This window comes from Hemiscyllium ocellatum, chromosome 25 (assembly GCF_020745735.1).
Source record: "Hemiscyllium ocellatum isolate sHemOce1 chromosome 25, sHemOce1.pat.X.cur, whole genome shotgun sequence".
NCBI lineage: Eukaryota > Metazoa > Chordata > Chondrichthyes > Orectolobiformes > Hemiscylliidae > Hemiscyllium > Hemiscyllium ocellatum.
This window is the reverse complement of record NC_083425.1, coordinates 1097277-1113450: the sequence shown is the minus strand read 5'-3', so window position 1 is coordinate 1113450 and position 16174 is coordinate 1097277. Positions and strand designations below refer to the sequence as shown.

Sequence of the window (16174 nt, the reverse complement as noted above, 5' to 3'; positions counted from 1 at the left end):
AGATAAGAAGTCTCCAGGGCTCGATGGGATCTGCCCTCTGTTATTGAGAGGAACAAGAGGGGAGATTGCTGGGGCCTATACCGAGATTTTTGTCCCCTCGCTAGCCACCAGAGAGGTCCCAGAGGACTGGCGAGTAGCTAATGCTGTTCCTGTACTCAAGAAGAAACATATGGATAATTCAGGAAACTATAAACCAGTGAGTCTCACATCAGTGGCTGTGAAGCTACTGGAGAAAATTCTTAGGGAAATGACTTATGTGCATTTGGAAAAGCATAGCCTAATAAAGGATGGTCAACATGGCAGGGCAGCTCATGTCTTATTAAAATGATTGAATTGTGAGGTGACAAAGGTGATCAATTAGGATAGAGCAGTGGCTGTTGTCTACATAGATTTTAATAAGGCTTTCGACAAGGTCCCTCATGGTAGGCTCATCCAGAAGATTAATATGCATAGGATCCATGGTGACTTGGTTGGGTGGATTTAGAATTGGCTTGCTCATAAAAGACAGAGGGTAGTGCTGGAAGTGTGTTTTTCAGGCTGGAGGTCTGCGATTAGTAGGGATCCGTACTGGGATCTTTTCTGTTTGAAATATATATAAATAACTTGGAAGAAAATGTAGATGGGTGAGTTAATAATTTCCACACAATACAAAGATCAGTGGAGCTGTGGATAGTGTAGGAAGTTGTCAAAAGGATACGGGGGATATAGAACAATTGCAGATATGGGTGGAGAAATGGGAGATGGAGCTTAATCTGGGTAAGTGTGAGGTGCTGCACTTTGGGAGATCAAATATTAAGGCAAAGTGTACAGTTAACAGCAGGACCCTGAACAGCTTTGATGTACAATGGGATCTTGGGGTTCAAGTCCATAGCTCCCTGAAGGCAGCCACACAAATTGATAGGGTGGTAAAGGCAGCTTATGGCATGCTTGCCTTTATCAGTCAGGGAATTGAGTACGAGAGTCAGCATGACATGTTGCAGCTTTTTAACTGCTGTTAGGCATTAGAGTACTACAGCTGATAAATGTGTTGCTGGTTGAAGCACAGCAGGTCAGGCAGCATCCAAAGAACAGGAAATTCGACGTTTCGGGCCAGAGCCCTTCATCAGGAATGAGGAGAGGGTGCCAGGCAGGCTATATAAAAGGTAGGGAGGAGGGACTTGGGGGAGGGGCGATGGAGATGTGATAGGTGGAAGGAGGTCAAGGTGAGGGTGATAGGCCGGAGTGGGGTGGGGGCGGCGAGGTCAGGAAGAGGAGGCAGGTGCTGAGGAAGGAGATGTGGCTGTGGTAGCGGGTCTGTTTGAGAACGTGGCTGGACGTGTGCAGAGGAGATGACCTGGGGGGTGCAGTGAGAGAGAGAGACTCACTGAAATCTTTGTAGAGGGAGGAAGAGAGCTTCTTCAAGGAAGGCATCCTTGTAAGAGGATTCGCAGTAGGTTAAAATCTTCAAGTAAAAAGTGAGGTCTGCAGATGCTACATTCAATTCTGGTCACCACATTACAGGAAGGATGTGGAGGCTTTGGAGAAAGTGCAGAAGAGAAAAGGTTTATCAGGACACTACCTGGATTAGAGGGATGAGCTCTAAGGAGAGGCTAGAAAAACTCTGGTTGTTTTCTTTGGAGCAGTGGAGACTGAGGGGAGATTTGATAGAAGTCTATAAAATTATGAGATGCACAGATAGATTCTGACATCAATCCTTTCACCACCAGAAACTGAAATGTCTAAAACTAGGGGGCATGCTTTTAAGGTGGAGGGGGTTCAAATGAGATGGGAGGGGCAAATTTTTTACACAGTGGTAGGAGTCTGGAACACACTGCCGGGGGGGATAGTGGAGACAGATACAATAGGAGTATTTCAGGGACTTTTAGATAGGTGCATGAATATGCAAGGAATGCAGGGATATGGACCAAAGGCAGACAGATGGCATTAGTTTAATTTGGCATCACATTCAACTGTTCTATATTCAAATGCACTTGGGAATGACAAGCAAGGTAAGGGATATACATGAAAGGGGGGGGGGGGGGGGGGGGAAAGGACCCTGGGAAGCATGAGGACTCAGAGGGACCTTGGTGTGCATATCCCCTGACCCTGAAAGGAATAGGGCAGGTAGAGATAGTGGTTAAGGAGACATATGATATGTTTGCCTTTACTGGCCAAAGCACAGAATTAAGGAGCAGGGAAGTGACGTTGGAGCTACATAAAAAGTTGGTTAGGCCACAGCTAGAGTATTTTGCATAATTCTGGAATCCACATTGTAGGAGGGATGAGATTCAACTGGAGCAGGGGCAGAGCTGATTTGCCGGGATATTGCATGGAATGAGAGCTTCAGTTATGAAAAGAAATTGGATAAAATGAGAAGCAAAAACAGAAAGTGCTGGAAAACCTCTGCAGATTTGATAACCTTTATTCCTTTACTTTCCTACTTAATACTAGTAAGGACTGTTACGTTAACTTTACCTTTATTTCTGTATTTCTTTATTTATAATACAAAGTTCTTTCACTACTTTCTTCTGGTTCTCATACTTTCCTTTCTTGCACATGCAGCCTGAGAGTTAGAGGTCTACAGCACAGAAAAAGGTTCTTCAATGCATCGGGTCCACGCTGGGATTCTGCTCAATCTTGCTCAGCAACATTTCAACATGCCCCTTCCTAGGTCTCCTAATAGCTTCAAGATCCCTGCACACTTGGTATTCTCCGCAAGAGCCACTTGATCTTCTCCCTTTGTATCGTCTAAAAGCCTCTTTTTTTCCTTGTTATGTAGTCCCAAATACTCCTAGGTATCCAGAATTCTTGGGGCTTGTTGTTCCTACATTTCACAACTGTGGTCTCACCAATCCCATTTGAACGTTCCCCTCGCCACCCAACAGTGTGGGGTGACAGGAAAAGAGCAGAGAAGTGGGGATGGGAGGGAGACGATCTGATGGGTTAGACGACCTCCTCCATGCAGTAAGCATTTGCTGACACCGCTGTAAGGAGCAGCAGCTGCCAGAAAAGATGGTGCACATGAAACTGATCTAAATCTGGTATGTTTCCACTCACCGGCCCGATCCACTTGATTGATTCTCTGCTGCAGTGGAGCTTTCAACTCCCGAACCAGAACCTGCTTCAATTCAGAAACCACTTTTTGAACAAGCTCCACTTTCCTGACATTCACTTCAACAGGACTGGGGGGTGTGCAAGCTTTCAACGAGATTGCAGGCAGTTCAGCAATGTTCTGAAAACAAACACCAGCATTAATCTTGAACACAGAACTCACCACTAAATCAGAAGACAACTGATCATATTCTGAAAATAGGAACTCATCTCCAACATTCAAAAAAGGGCCATTCAGCCCACTCCATCATTCAATTTGATCCTAGCTCATCTACTTCAGTCGGGGAATTGAGGGATATGGAGCCAGGCCAGGAAAGTGGAGATGAGGAATGCTGAATCAGCATTGATTGTAATGAATGGTGGAGCAGGCTGAAGGGGCCAAGACAGCCTACTCCTGTCATTGTTTCTTATTCAACATTTCCCTAAGCTGTTTACAATACAGAGAAATCTAGTAAGTAAAGTCCTGTATCTCCTCAGTGTCTGAGCCTCCATGGCCCTCAGATAGAAAATCCCAAAGATTCACCATCTCCATGAAGAAATCCACGGTGGCACAGTGGTTAGCACTGCTGCCTCACAGCGCCAGAGAGCCGGGCTCAATTCCAGCCTCAGGCAACTGTCTGTGTGGCGTTTGCACATTCTCCCCGTGTCTGTGTGGGTTTCCTCTGGGTGCTCCAGTTTCCTTCCACAGTCCAAAATTGTGCAGGTTAGGTGAATTGGCCATGCTAAATTGCCCATGGTGTTAGGTAAGGGGTAAATGTAGAGGAATGGGTCTGGGTAGGTTGCTCTTTGGAGGATTGGTGTGGACTTGTTGGGCTGAAGGGGCCTGTTTTCAAACTGTAAGTAATTTAAATAAAAAATCCCTCATTTCAGAACTAGGTGACCTATCACTTAGCCTGCGACTTTGTTTGCATGATCTCAACTGCCAGCCAGAGAGAAACATCCTCCCAACTACCCTATCAAGCCCTCAAAGAAGTTTGTTTGATTAGATTAGATTTTTAGATTATATTCCCTACAGTGTGGAAACAGGCCCTTTGGCCCAACTAGTCCACACCGACCCTCTGAAGAGCAACCTACTCTGACCCAATTCCCTCTGACTAATGCACCTAATACTACGGGCAATTTAGCATGGCCAATTCACCTAACCTGCACATCTTTGGACTGTGGGAGGAAACCGGAGCACCCGGAGGAAACCCACGCAGACAAGGAGAATGTGCAAACTCCACACAGAGAGTCGCCTGAGGCGGGAATTGAACCTGGTGCTGTGAGGCAGCAGTGCTAACCACTGAGCAACCATGCCATCCTTTGCTTGAATTACATCACCTTCCATTCTTCCAAACTACAGAATGTAGGTCCAGTCTAGGTAATCATACCTAATAGGACAATTCTCATCCCAGGAATTAGTTCAAAACATTTGCAGACTGACAATGTTAAATGTCAAGCCTTTTGCTGAGGCAGTTCACAGTAGAGGGGAACATGTAGGTGATAGCACTCCTATGTATCTGCTGTCCATGTTGTTCTAGATGGAAGTGGTTGTGAGTTTAGAAGGTGCTGTCTAAGGAGCCTTGGTGGTTCCTGCATTGCACCTTGTTGATGGTCCACATTGCTGCTACTGAGCATCAGTGTTGGAGGGAGTGAATGTTTGTGGACGTGGTGCCAATAAGATTAAGTGCCTGCTTTGTTCAAACTTGCGTGTTGTTGGGGTCAGGGCTGCTCTTATCCAGGCAAAAGGGGAGGATTCCATCACACTCCTGATTTGTGCCTTGTAGATGGTGGACAGGCTTTAGGGAGTCAGGTGGCGAGTTACTCACTGCAACATTTCTAGCCTCTGATCTACTCTTGCAGCCACTGTATTTATAAAAGACAAAAAAAAACTGCAGACGCTGGAATTCAAAGTCAACAGGCAGGTGGCTGGAAGAACACAGCAAGGCAGGCAGCATCAGATGGCAGAGAAGTCAGTGGTTCAGGTGGAACCCTTCTTCAGGGTGAGGGGCGTAAAGACTCCTGAAGAAGGGTTACACCCAAAACATCCACTTCTCCACCTTCTGATGCTGCCTGCCTTGCCCTGTTCTTCCAGCCACCTGCCTGTCTACTTTGTATCTATAAGGCCAGTCAATTTCAGTTTCTGGTCAGTGATAACCCCAAAGATTTGATAATGGGGGATTCAATAAGGGTAATGCGAATGAATGTGTAACGTTGGTTATTAGATAGTCTCTTATTGAAGAGGATTATTGCCTGGCACTTGTTTGACATCAATGCTACTTGTGAGCCCAAACCTGGATATGGTCCAGGTCTTGCTGCATTTGAACATGGACCAGTTTGGGCCAAAGGGTCTGTTTCCATGCTATATTATTCTATGACTGCTTCAGTATCGGAGGAGTCATGAATGGTGCTTAATATCATGCAATCATCAGTGAACATCCTCACTTCTGACCTTATGACAGAGGCAAGGTCATTGATGAAGCAGCTGAAGATGGTTGGGTCTAGGACACTACCCTGAGGGACTCGTGCAGAGATGTCCTGGAGTTGAGATGACTGACCACCAACAACCACAATCATTTTCTTATGTGCCAGGTATGATTCCAGCCAGAGAGTTTGCCAATACCCATTGATTCCAGTTTTGCCAGGACTCCTTCCTGCCACACTCGACAAACGTAGCCCTTTTGTCGAAGGCTATCACACACCTCATCTCAAACTCTTACACCAACACAACAACTGCTTAAAAACACTTCCTCATCCAGCATTTGTGTTAGAAAACGGACACTGTTAGAAACTGGAAAAAGACTACTAAAGAAAGTCAAACCTTCCAGAAGTGCATGCTCCCAGTGTGGGAGAGCAGTGAATCTAGCTGCTCCTTGTATTCCTTCAGTTTTTCGAGCTGGGTGTTGATCTGATCAACTGCATCAGCAACTTGGCTCGCTGCTTTATTCTCCTCTTCCTCAATTAGTTTAGCTGCAATCTTCTCCTCTTTCTCAATTAGAGTTTTCATCTCATTGAATTCACTGGAAAGTGACAATTTCTGCTTCATGGAGGAATCCTAACAATGAAGATTGAAAGTTCAGGGTTTCATGCAGAACTTTACTTGTCATAGATAAGGTAGCAGGACAAGTGACTAAAGTGTTATTGAAGGAGCAGTTTGGGACCAGTGACCATAATTCCATTAGTTTTAAAATATCTACAGAAAAGAATTGGCCTGGTCAACAGGTTCAAGTTAACCAGGGCCAATTTTGGTGGTATTCAAAGTTAAAAATCACAACACCAGGTTATAGTTCAACAGGTTTATTTGGAAGCACTAGCTTTCAGAGCACTGCTCTCCATCAGGTAGCTGTGGAGCAGAACCATAAGACACAGAATTTACAGCAAACATTACAGTGTCATGCAACTGAAATGATAAATTGAACAAACCTGGATTGCTGTTAAGATTTTCATCTTTGAGAATGCGTTGCAGGTTTCGGTTCATTGAAACTACTTTTAAGTCACATTCTCGAAATAACTTAAGGTTTTTACAAATAAGGTGACATCTTGGCTCAGACAATGCAGTAAAGCTATATATTAGAGTATGTCTGTATCCCAATCTTGAGTCGGACTGGTTCTATTTCCAAAGTGTAATTTACAAAATATTACATGAATTCACTACCTGTAGATTGTATTTTGCTCAGAAAATGCACAATGTATCTGCAAATACAAATTCATCCCATAGACTTTTACATGTGCGCTTGCATGAGAGAGAGAGAGAGAGAGTGTGCATGTGCGTGTGTGTGTGTGTGTGTTTCTGTGCATGCAAGCTTGGTAAAGTGTGTGTGACAGTGTGATGGAATATAAGCCTGTGAGAAGGTGTCTAGGTGGGTGTGAGCGTGAATGGGGGTGTGTATGAGAGAGAAGGTCTGTGTGAGTGTGACTATGTTAAGAGTGTGTGTGTATGCGTGAGAATAGTGAATTGGGGTCACCTGGAGTGTGACATGAAACCAAGGTCCTGGTTGAGGCCATCCCCATGGGTACCGCACTTGGCGTTGTTACCTGTGCCGAAATCTGCCTTAGAGGATGGTCACCTGAAGATCCGAGGCCAAATGACCCTGACCACTGAAGTGTTCCCCGAGGGGGCTGGGGCAGTTTGCGCAAAGGATCGTGGGTGGTTTCCAAAATTTAGTTAGAGGGCTCTGGCCAGTACATTCCTGATGGAATGAAGGGTACGCCTGGCAGGAGTGAGGAACCCTGCACGATTAGAGTTATTGAGGCCTGGTCTTGAAAACGGACACATTGTATAAGCAGCTGGGACCAGGTGAATTCCTTGAACATAGAGGGTGTCAGAGTATATGCAAGAGAAATCAGGAGGGCTAAAATGGGACACAAGATAAGGTGACAGAGAACCTGAAGAGATTCTACATGAAGGGCAAAAGAGTAACTAGGGAGACAACAGGGCCTATTAAAGACCAACAAGATCGTCTATGTGGGGAATCACAAGAGATGGGCAAATTTTAAAATGCATATTTCTTGTCAGTATGTACTGCTGTCGAAAAAGGTATAGATAGTAAGGAACTTAGGGGAATAAATAGTCATGCCTTGAAGCGGCCACATTCGAGAAGGTGCTAGAAGTCTTAAAATGCGTTAAGGTAGATAAATCGCCAGGACCTGAGGAAGCGTATTTCAGGAGTTTGTGGGAGTCTAGGGAGGAAATTGCGAGGCCTCAAGAGGAGATAGTTGTTTCATGTGAAATGCCTGAAGTTTGGAGATTGGAAATGCCTGGGAACTACAGACTGGAGAGCCTCATGTCCAGAGTGAGTAAGTTGTTAGAGAGGATTCTGAGAGACAGGATCTGTAGGCATTTGGAGAGGCAAGGACTCATTTGGGATGGTCAGCATGGCTTTGTGCGCGGGAAATCACATCTCACAAATTTGATTGAGCTTTTTGAAAGGGTGACTGAGAAAGTAGAGAGCAGTGCAGAAGATGTGGTCTTCCTGAATTTTAACAAGGTCTTTGACAAGTACCGCATGGTGGGTCGAGTAAATTTCAAGATTCAGGGAGAGTTTGTGGTGTTCGAGGGTTGTTTTCAGACTGGAGGCCTGTGATCAACAATATACCACAGTGCTGGGTCCACTGTTCTTAGACATTTATATAAATGATTTGGACGAGAATTTAGGCGATCTGGTTAATAAGTCAGCAGATGATTGGTGGCATAGCGGACAGTGAAGTTGATTATCTGGGAATGCAGTGAGACCTTGATCAAGTGGGCCAGTAGGCTGAGGGACAGCAGATAAGAGTTTAATTTAGATAAATGCAAGGTGTTGCATTTTGGGAAGGCAAGCCAGTGTAGGGCTTACACAGTCAATGGTAGAACCCTACGGAGCATTATAGAACAATGAGATCTAGGGGTACAGGTTCATAGCTCCTTGAAAATGGAAGCACAGATTTTCAGGACAGTAGAGAAGATTTTCAGCATGGTCGCTTTCATCAGTCAGAGCATTAACTATAGGAGTTGGGATGTCTTGCTGCAGCTGTACAAGACATTGGTGAGGCCACATGTGGAGCACTGGATGCTGTTCTGGTCACCCTACTCTAGCAAGGATGTTACTAAACTAGAAAGAGTGCAGACACATCTGCTGAGAAGTTACCTGGACTAGAGGCTCAAGTTATGTGGAGATTTTGGATTGGCTGGGATTCTTCCCTGGAGCATAGGAGACCGAGGAGTAACCTTATGGACATTATAAAATCATGAGAAGTGTAGATACCTTACACCTAAGATTGCCAGAAGGACTCTCATCCGGCAACCCAGTCTAGGAATTGCAGACATACAAAATCATTGACCCTCAGGCAGGAATTCACATGCAATACCTTGAATTTCAGCCAGGGATTCACACAATACAAACACCAACACCACCCCAACCCCCTCCCCCTCAGCCTAGAGCTCATTAGTATCCAACTGGAAACCACCAGAGCCCTGAAACAGTCCTCAATATCCTTGCTCCTCCCACCCTCACTCCTAACATTGACCCTCAATGCCCCTGCACCCCTCCTCACTCCTGACACTGATCCTCAACATCCTTACATCCCCCAACTCCTAACACCAACCCTTAATATACCCACCCCAACACTGACCTTCAATGTAACCCCATCTCACTTCCAAAACCGACCCCCAACATACACCAACACACACCAAGACAGCCTCAACGCGCACACTCCACCCATGATTTTAAGAGCCCGATGGTAACCACATACCGTGAGGTGTTGTTTCTTATACCGCACAAGTTCCAGGTGATGTTGTAATTGGATGATTTGATATTGCAGATTCTTTCGCTGGGTCTTCAGGTCTGCCTGAGGAAGGATTCATTCTAATCAATGTCATGTTATCAGTGGATCATTTCAAACTTATTAAAACACTAGCACCACAACCGCTCCACACCTCATGCCTAAGAAAGCCACTCAGGACTGGGACACAACCCCTGGAGAGCAATGCTTGGAGCTTCTCTGGGTCACCAGGATAATACCAGAGCTAAAAGGTTTAAATGAAAAGGTGGCGCAGACAGGAGTAGTATTCCCTGGAAATAGAGAATTAGTCAGAAGCTCAGGTGCACAGAAAAATGACAAACAGAATCCAGTGGAGGGGCGTGGGATAATACAATAGAACATAGAACAATCCAGCGCAGAACAGGCCCTCGATGTTGCGCTGACCTATGAACTATTCTCAGCTCGTCCCCCTACACTATCCCATCATCATCTATGTGCTCATCCAAGGATTGTTTAAATCTCCCTAATGTGACTGAGTTGACTACACTGGCAGGTAGGGCATTCCACGCCCTTACCACTCTCTGCATAAAGAACCTCCCTCTGACATCTGTCTTAAATCTATCACCCCTCAATTTGTAGCTATGCCCCCTCGTACACACTGAAGTAATCATCTTCAGAAAAAAACTTTCACTGTCTCCCCTATTTAATCCTCTGATCATCTTGTATGTCTCTATCAAATCCCCCCTTAGCCTTCTTCTTGCCAATGAGAACAGACCCAAGTCTCTCAGCCTTTCCTCATAAGACCTTCCCTCCAGACCAGGCAACATCCTGGTAAATCTCCTCTGCACCTTTTCCAATGCTTCCACATCCTTCCCAAAATATGCAGACCAGAACTGTACACAATATTCCAAGTGCGGCTGCACCAGCGTTTTGTATAGTTGCAGCATGATATTGCGGCTCTGGAACTCAATCCCTCTACCAATGAAACCTAATGCACTGTATGCCTTCTTACCAGCACTATCCACCTGGGTGGCAACTTTCAGGGATCTATGTACATGGACACCAAGATCCCTCTGCACATCCACACTACCAAGAATCTTTCCACTGACCCAGTACTCTGCCTTCCTGTTATTCTTCCCAAAGTGCATCACCTCACATTTAGCTGCATTGAACTCCATTTGCCACCTTTCAGCCCAATTCTGCAGTTTATCCAAGTCCCCCTGCAACCTGTAACATTCTTCCACACTGTCCACTACTCCACCGACTTTAGTATCATCCGCAAATTTACTAATCCATCCACCTATGCCTGCGTCTAAGTCATTTATAAAAATGACAAACAGCAGTGGTCCCAAAACAGATCCTTGTGGCACTCCATTAGTAAATCGGACTCCAGGCTGAATATTTTCCATCAACCACCACTCGCTGCCTTCTTTCAGAAAGCCAGTTTCTGATCCAAACTGCTAAATCGCCCTCAATCCCATGCCTCTGCATTTTCTCCAACAGCCTACCATGCGGAACCTTATCAAAGGCTTTACTGAAGTCCATGTATACCATGTCAACTGCCCTACCCTCATCTACACGCTTGGTCACCTTCTCAAAAAACTCAATGAGGTTTGTGAGACACGACCTGCCCTTGACAAAACCATGTTGACTATCTGAAATCAAATTGTTGCTTGCTAGATAATTATAAATCTTATCTCTTATAATCCTTTCCAAAACCTTTCCTGCAACAGATGTAAGGCTCACTGGTCTATAATTACCTGGGTCATCCCTACTGCCCTTCTTGAACTAGGGCACAATATGTGCAATCCTCCAGTCCTCAGGTACTAAACCTGTAGACAATGACGACTCAAATATCAAAGCTAAAGGCTCTGCTTTCTCCTCCCTAGCTTCCCAGAGAATCCTCGGATAAATCCCATCCGCTGCAGGGTATTTATCTACTTTCACTCCTTCTAGGATTGATAACACCTGTTTGTAACTAACCTTGATCCTTTCTAGTCTAATATCTCATGCCTCATTTTTCTCCTCAACAATATTCTCCTTTTCCTGAGTAAAAACCGATGAGAAATGTTCGCTTAGCACCTCTCCTACTTCCACAGGGTCCACACTCAACTTCCCACTTCTGTCTTTGATCAGCCCTATTCCGACCCTAACCATCCTTTTATTCCTCACATACCTATAGAAAGCTTTAGGGTTCTCCTTTATTCTAGTTAGGAAAAGGAAAACAAATCAAAGGTTTGGACAGGAACAGAAGGATAATGATGGGTGTAGAGGAACAAAATGAGCTTGGTGTGTATGTCTCTAGATCCCTGAAGGCAGTGAGATAGGAAGATAGGGTGGTTTAGCACAAGTTAAGCCACAGCTGAATTAGTTGCCTCATCACTGCATCATAGGAAGTGATCACATTGGAGAGGTCAATTAAACAGATCAAAGTAGTCGCAAAGAATTGGACAAATCAAGACTCGGAAAGATAGCCCAAAGAGGAGTTCAGTAGAACTCAACTTCAGATCAAAGTTTTAAACTCAATGCTTCTCTCTCCACAAAAGCTAAGGTTCTCCAGCACTTTGTTTATATCCCTATGTTTATATCCCTATGTTTATATTGCTTGCTCTTCTTAATAAACAATATCCCATTTGCTTTGCAAGTGAGGATGGTAAGTTGCTTTGATGAGAACTTCATGGCATCCCTTTTTATCTGCTGCTCTTGTCCTTCGAGATAGTAAGAGGTCGTGCACATAGAATGTGCTGTCCAAGGAGCCTGAATGAATTGTTCCAAATCTGAGTTACAGACCAAGGGTTGGCATTGGTCACAATTACTGATATGATGGGCAAAATGGTGTGTTGTTATTTACTATCTTTAGTCAGTTAGGAGAAAGTGAGGACTGCAGATGCTGGCGATCAGAGCTGAAAACGTGTTGCTGGAAACATCCAAGGAGCAGGAGAAGCAGGAGCACTCCTGAAGGGCTTATGCCCGAAACGTCGAATCTCCTGCTTCTTGGATGCTGCTTGACCTGCTGCGCTTTTCCAGCACCACATTTTTCAGCTATTTTTAGTCAATGCCAACATATCAAGACATTTTAAGATGACTAAAGGAGTGGTTAATGCTGGCTTAGAGAAACCATCACCTCTGGTATACAGATAAGAACATAGGGGGCAAAATCTTAAACATGGAGCTAGCCCTGGGACATTTGGAAGCTGTGGACCAGACCGAGGAGATTGGAATCTGCAATTTGACAAAAACCTGTCAAGGTTGGGGATCAACTGAAATTGATAGATGTGTCAGGAAAGAGCATTAACAGGATAGGTAGGTAAATGGATTAAACCAGAAATTGTGGGAGAACTCTGGCAGCACCTGGGGAACAGAGTTAGCAGTTCAAATCCACTGAACCCTATTCAGATTAATATACAAATTAGGCATGATCTAGCAAAATGACAGCATAGACTTGAACCGAATAGCCTCCTCCTGTTGCATGAGCCAACTTAATACACCCTGAACATGGAAGGGTATTTAACAACATCATAAATTGACTTTGCCAGAACTTTACTGGACTTTGAGGCATCATCTTTTACAATGACATTCAGAATGTTAGTCTTTAGGTCACCTCAGTTAAATGCCATTAATCGAATACTCTGTACACAATCTGTAGAGGAAGCTTTTCTCTCAAAATCCCCTGGTTATTGCACAAGTGATTGCGTCCACATCACGGCATACTGATCAATGATCAAACAGCTAATAAAAGAGCAAATATTAGTTACTCAGTAATCCTGCATTCAACTGCAACAAACCACAAGCAGAACCAGCAGCTCATATCTCTACCAAACACCACTTAAATGTGAATGTTTGTCTCTCTATTATCCTTTCAGGCAGAGTTCCAGGATCCTTCCATTCACAGGGGAAACAGCAGTGCCATTTCCCCTTAGCCAAACACTTCAAATCGCTGCCAATAGATACTATCGCAACTATTAAGGGAAATAGTCCCATTCTTTCTTGATCCTCAATTTTATACACTTCAAATGAATTTCCCCTCAATCTTCTGCTCTTCCCCTTAAGTGCTGAACAAGAATTCCTGTCAATATCCTTCGCTCACTCGTGTGCAAACTGATCTTTCCTTACAACTGTTGAGGGATCCCTGGCTGTGTCTGAGTAAATAAAAACCAACAGAATTGCAGATGCAGTAAATTAGAAACAAAAACAGAAGTGGTGGAAAAACTCAGGAGGCCTGGCAGCATCTGTGAAGAGAAATCAGACTTAACATTTCGGATCAAGTGATCTTTCTTCAGAACATAGACTTGTGCCTGTCTGATGTTTTATACTGTTCCAGTTTAACTTGCTGGATGGAACAGGCTCAAGGGCTGAGAACAAAAGCAGGACTAAAAGGACAACGATTGTCAAACTTGCTCTTGCACTGGATAAACTGGACCCTGCCACGTAACATCATTCGTGAGCTGCCAGTAGATGAACATTGAGCAATCCTCCACCTCTCTCAACACCAACTGACATGTTCAGGATTAATGTTAGTTTTGGTTTCTCAATCAAAGCTAATTTGTAAACACCCGGATATTACAAAGCCTGCCAAACCACCACCCATAACAGCACCAGTAGCAGGCACTCAGCTACAGGCTCAAAACAGACAAGCAGCATGTAGGTCTCTGTCATCAGGGAACAGGACAGGGACAGGGAGGGGAAGTGGGAAGAGGAGAGAGCGAAGGAGCCATGGGAGAATTGGGGTGTTGAAAGACAACATGAGGGGGAAGTGCTAGGATCCCAGTAATTCAAAAATATACACTCCTGATTTATATGAACATACTATCTCCAAGTCTGTAGATGGCATGAGGTTGGGTGGGGGAGTGAGGTGTGAGGAGAACGCAGAGATACTTCAGTGATGTGGACAAGTGAATGGACAAATGCATGGCAGAGGGAGTACAGTGTGAGGTTGTCCACTTTGGGAGCAAAACAGCAAAATCTGAATGACTATAAATGGACAGGGAGCAATGTTCGAATAGCCCTAGGTGTCCTTATACACCAGTCACTAAGAAGTAAACAGGCAGTCGAGGAAAATGCTATCTTGGTCTTAATAGCAAGGATTCAAGTACACAATTACCTTATAACCACAATCACCAACATCCCTTGTCCCTGCTCCACACTTGCTCCATTACCACCCTTCTTTCCTGTTTCCTCAACTCTATGCTCTCCCTCCCCATATATTTGGAATAGAGGTTTGGGCCCTGGGGTATCTGAGGAAGCTGTGCTGACATTGGAGGGAGTCCAGAGCAGGTTTACAAGAATGATACCAGGGATAAAGGACTTGTCGTGGGGAGTGGTTGATGACTCATGTGTACTCACTGGAGGTTAAAAGCATGACGGAGATCTGATTGACGTGGACAGAATAAGGAGAGGACTGGATAAAGTGGACGTGGAGATGATGTTTTCAGTAGAAGAACCTAGCACCTGAGAGCACAGACTGATTGAAGGGACCCTGTAGAACCGAGATGAGGAGGAATTTCTTCAGCCAAAGGGTGGTGAAACTGTGGATGGTCTCTACCAACTCGCCTATCCCTAGCAACTCATTCACCAACCTCCCTTCAATGACTTCACTGTCATCATCAACTGCCCACCATGTCTGCCCCTCATCCTCCACCATAGTCCCCATCCCTCTCCTGTCCCCAGACACCCCCACACCTCTCCTGCCACCTTTCTTCACTCCGCCAGTGGTCACTTGTTTATCCTACTCCATCTTCTCTCTTCCTGTCCCTCTATTTACACCAATGTCCCCTTATTTCCCCTCAACCTCCACCCTCTCCCCTGCTAACACTCTCACCCACAGTCCCATTGTTTACCCCACTTCTCCCTGCCCCCTACAGTCCCCTTGCCTCTTGTCCCTTTTCCGCTATCCAATGTCCGCTTACTTACTCCCCCATTACCCCCACTCCCTGACAGCCCGCCCTTACCCAAATGCCCCCTCACTGCCCAATGTCACACACCCCCTGCCCCCAAACTCCTGCCCCCAAGGTCACCTCACCCCCTGCCTCCCCATGCACCCTGACCCCCCGATGCCCCCTGACCTCCTGCCCCCGATGCCCCATGACTTTCTGCACCCCACAATGCCCCCAACCTCCTGCCCCCCTGAGGTCACCTCACCCCTGCCCCCCTGCACCCCCCGATGCCCCCTGACCTCCTGCTGCCTGAAGGCCTCCTCCATCCTGTCGGTCTGACAGCCGCGGTGCTCCAGGATGCAGACGGCGCAGATGCAGCTGCGGTGGGGGCGGCAGTAGAACTCGAGCAGGTTTCCGTGTTGGGGGCACAGGCGCTCGGCCAGGTCAGCGAGCGGGGGCTGCAGGTTGTGGCTCCGGAAGGCCGCGCTCTGTTGGTGCGGGACAAGGTGCTCGCTGCAGAATGAGGCCAGGCAGGTCAGGCAGCTGCGGACGGCCGGCGCCCCGGCCCCGGGAGGGCAGGCATCACAGGCCACGGCGGCCGGGAGCTCGGCCTCGGCCTCAGGCTCGGCCTGAAGGCGCTGGCCCCGGCCCCGCTCGAACTCCGCCACCACGGCGCACAGCACACGGTTCGGCTGCAGCTCGGGCCGCTCCGGGAAGTGGCGGCGGCACTGCGGGCAGGTGAAGCCCAGGAGGTACCGCCGGTCCCCGGCCCAGAACTGCGACAGGCAGCTCCGGCAGAAATTGTGGCCGCACGGCGCCGTCACCGGCTCCCGGAACAGGTCCAGGCAAATGGCGCAGGTCAGCTCGGCCTCCAGGCGCTCCGTGTCCCCGGCTCCCGCCGCCATCACCGCCACCGCCACCGCCGCGAGAGCCAACTGTCACTGGGCAGCTCGGGGCCGCGCACTGTTCCCGTGACCGCGCCCAGCCCCGCG

General features: G+C 46.5%; 1 protein-coding gene across 2 annotated transcripts in view; it reads right to left on the bottom strand.

Annotated features, from left to right (window-relative positions):
• Positions 1-16174, bottom strand: part of trim25 (tripartite motif containing 25) — a 37983-nt gene extending 21809 nt beyond the window's left edge. For both annotated transcript variants that reach the window (XM_060844650.1, XM_060844651.1), the window contains exons 1-4: positions 15482-16174; positions 9301-9396; positions 5891-6124; positions 3037-3211 (exon numbers count right to left, since the gene is read on the bottom strand). In XM_060844650.1, the coding sequence (XP_060700633.1) occupies positions 3037-3211; positions 5891-6124; positions 9301-9396; positions 15482-16087 (1111 nt within the window). In that variant the 5' untranslated portion in view covers positions 16088-16174. The remainder of the gene's footprint in view (positions 1-3036; positions 3212-5890; positions 6125-9300; positions 9397-15481) is intronic.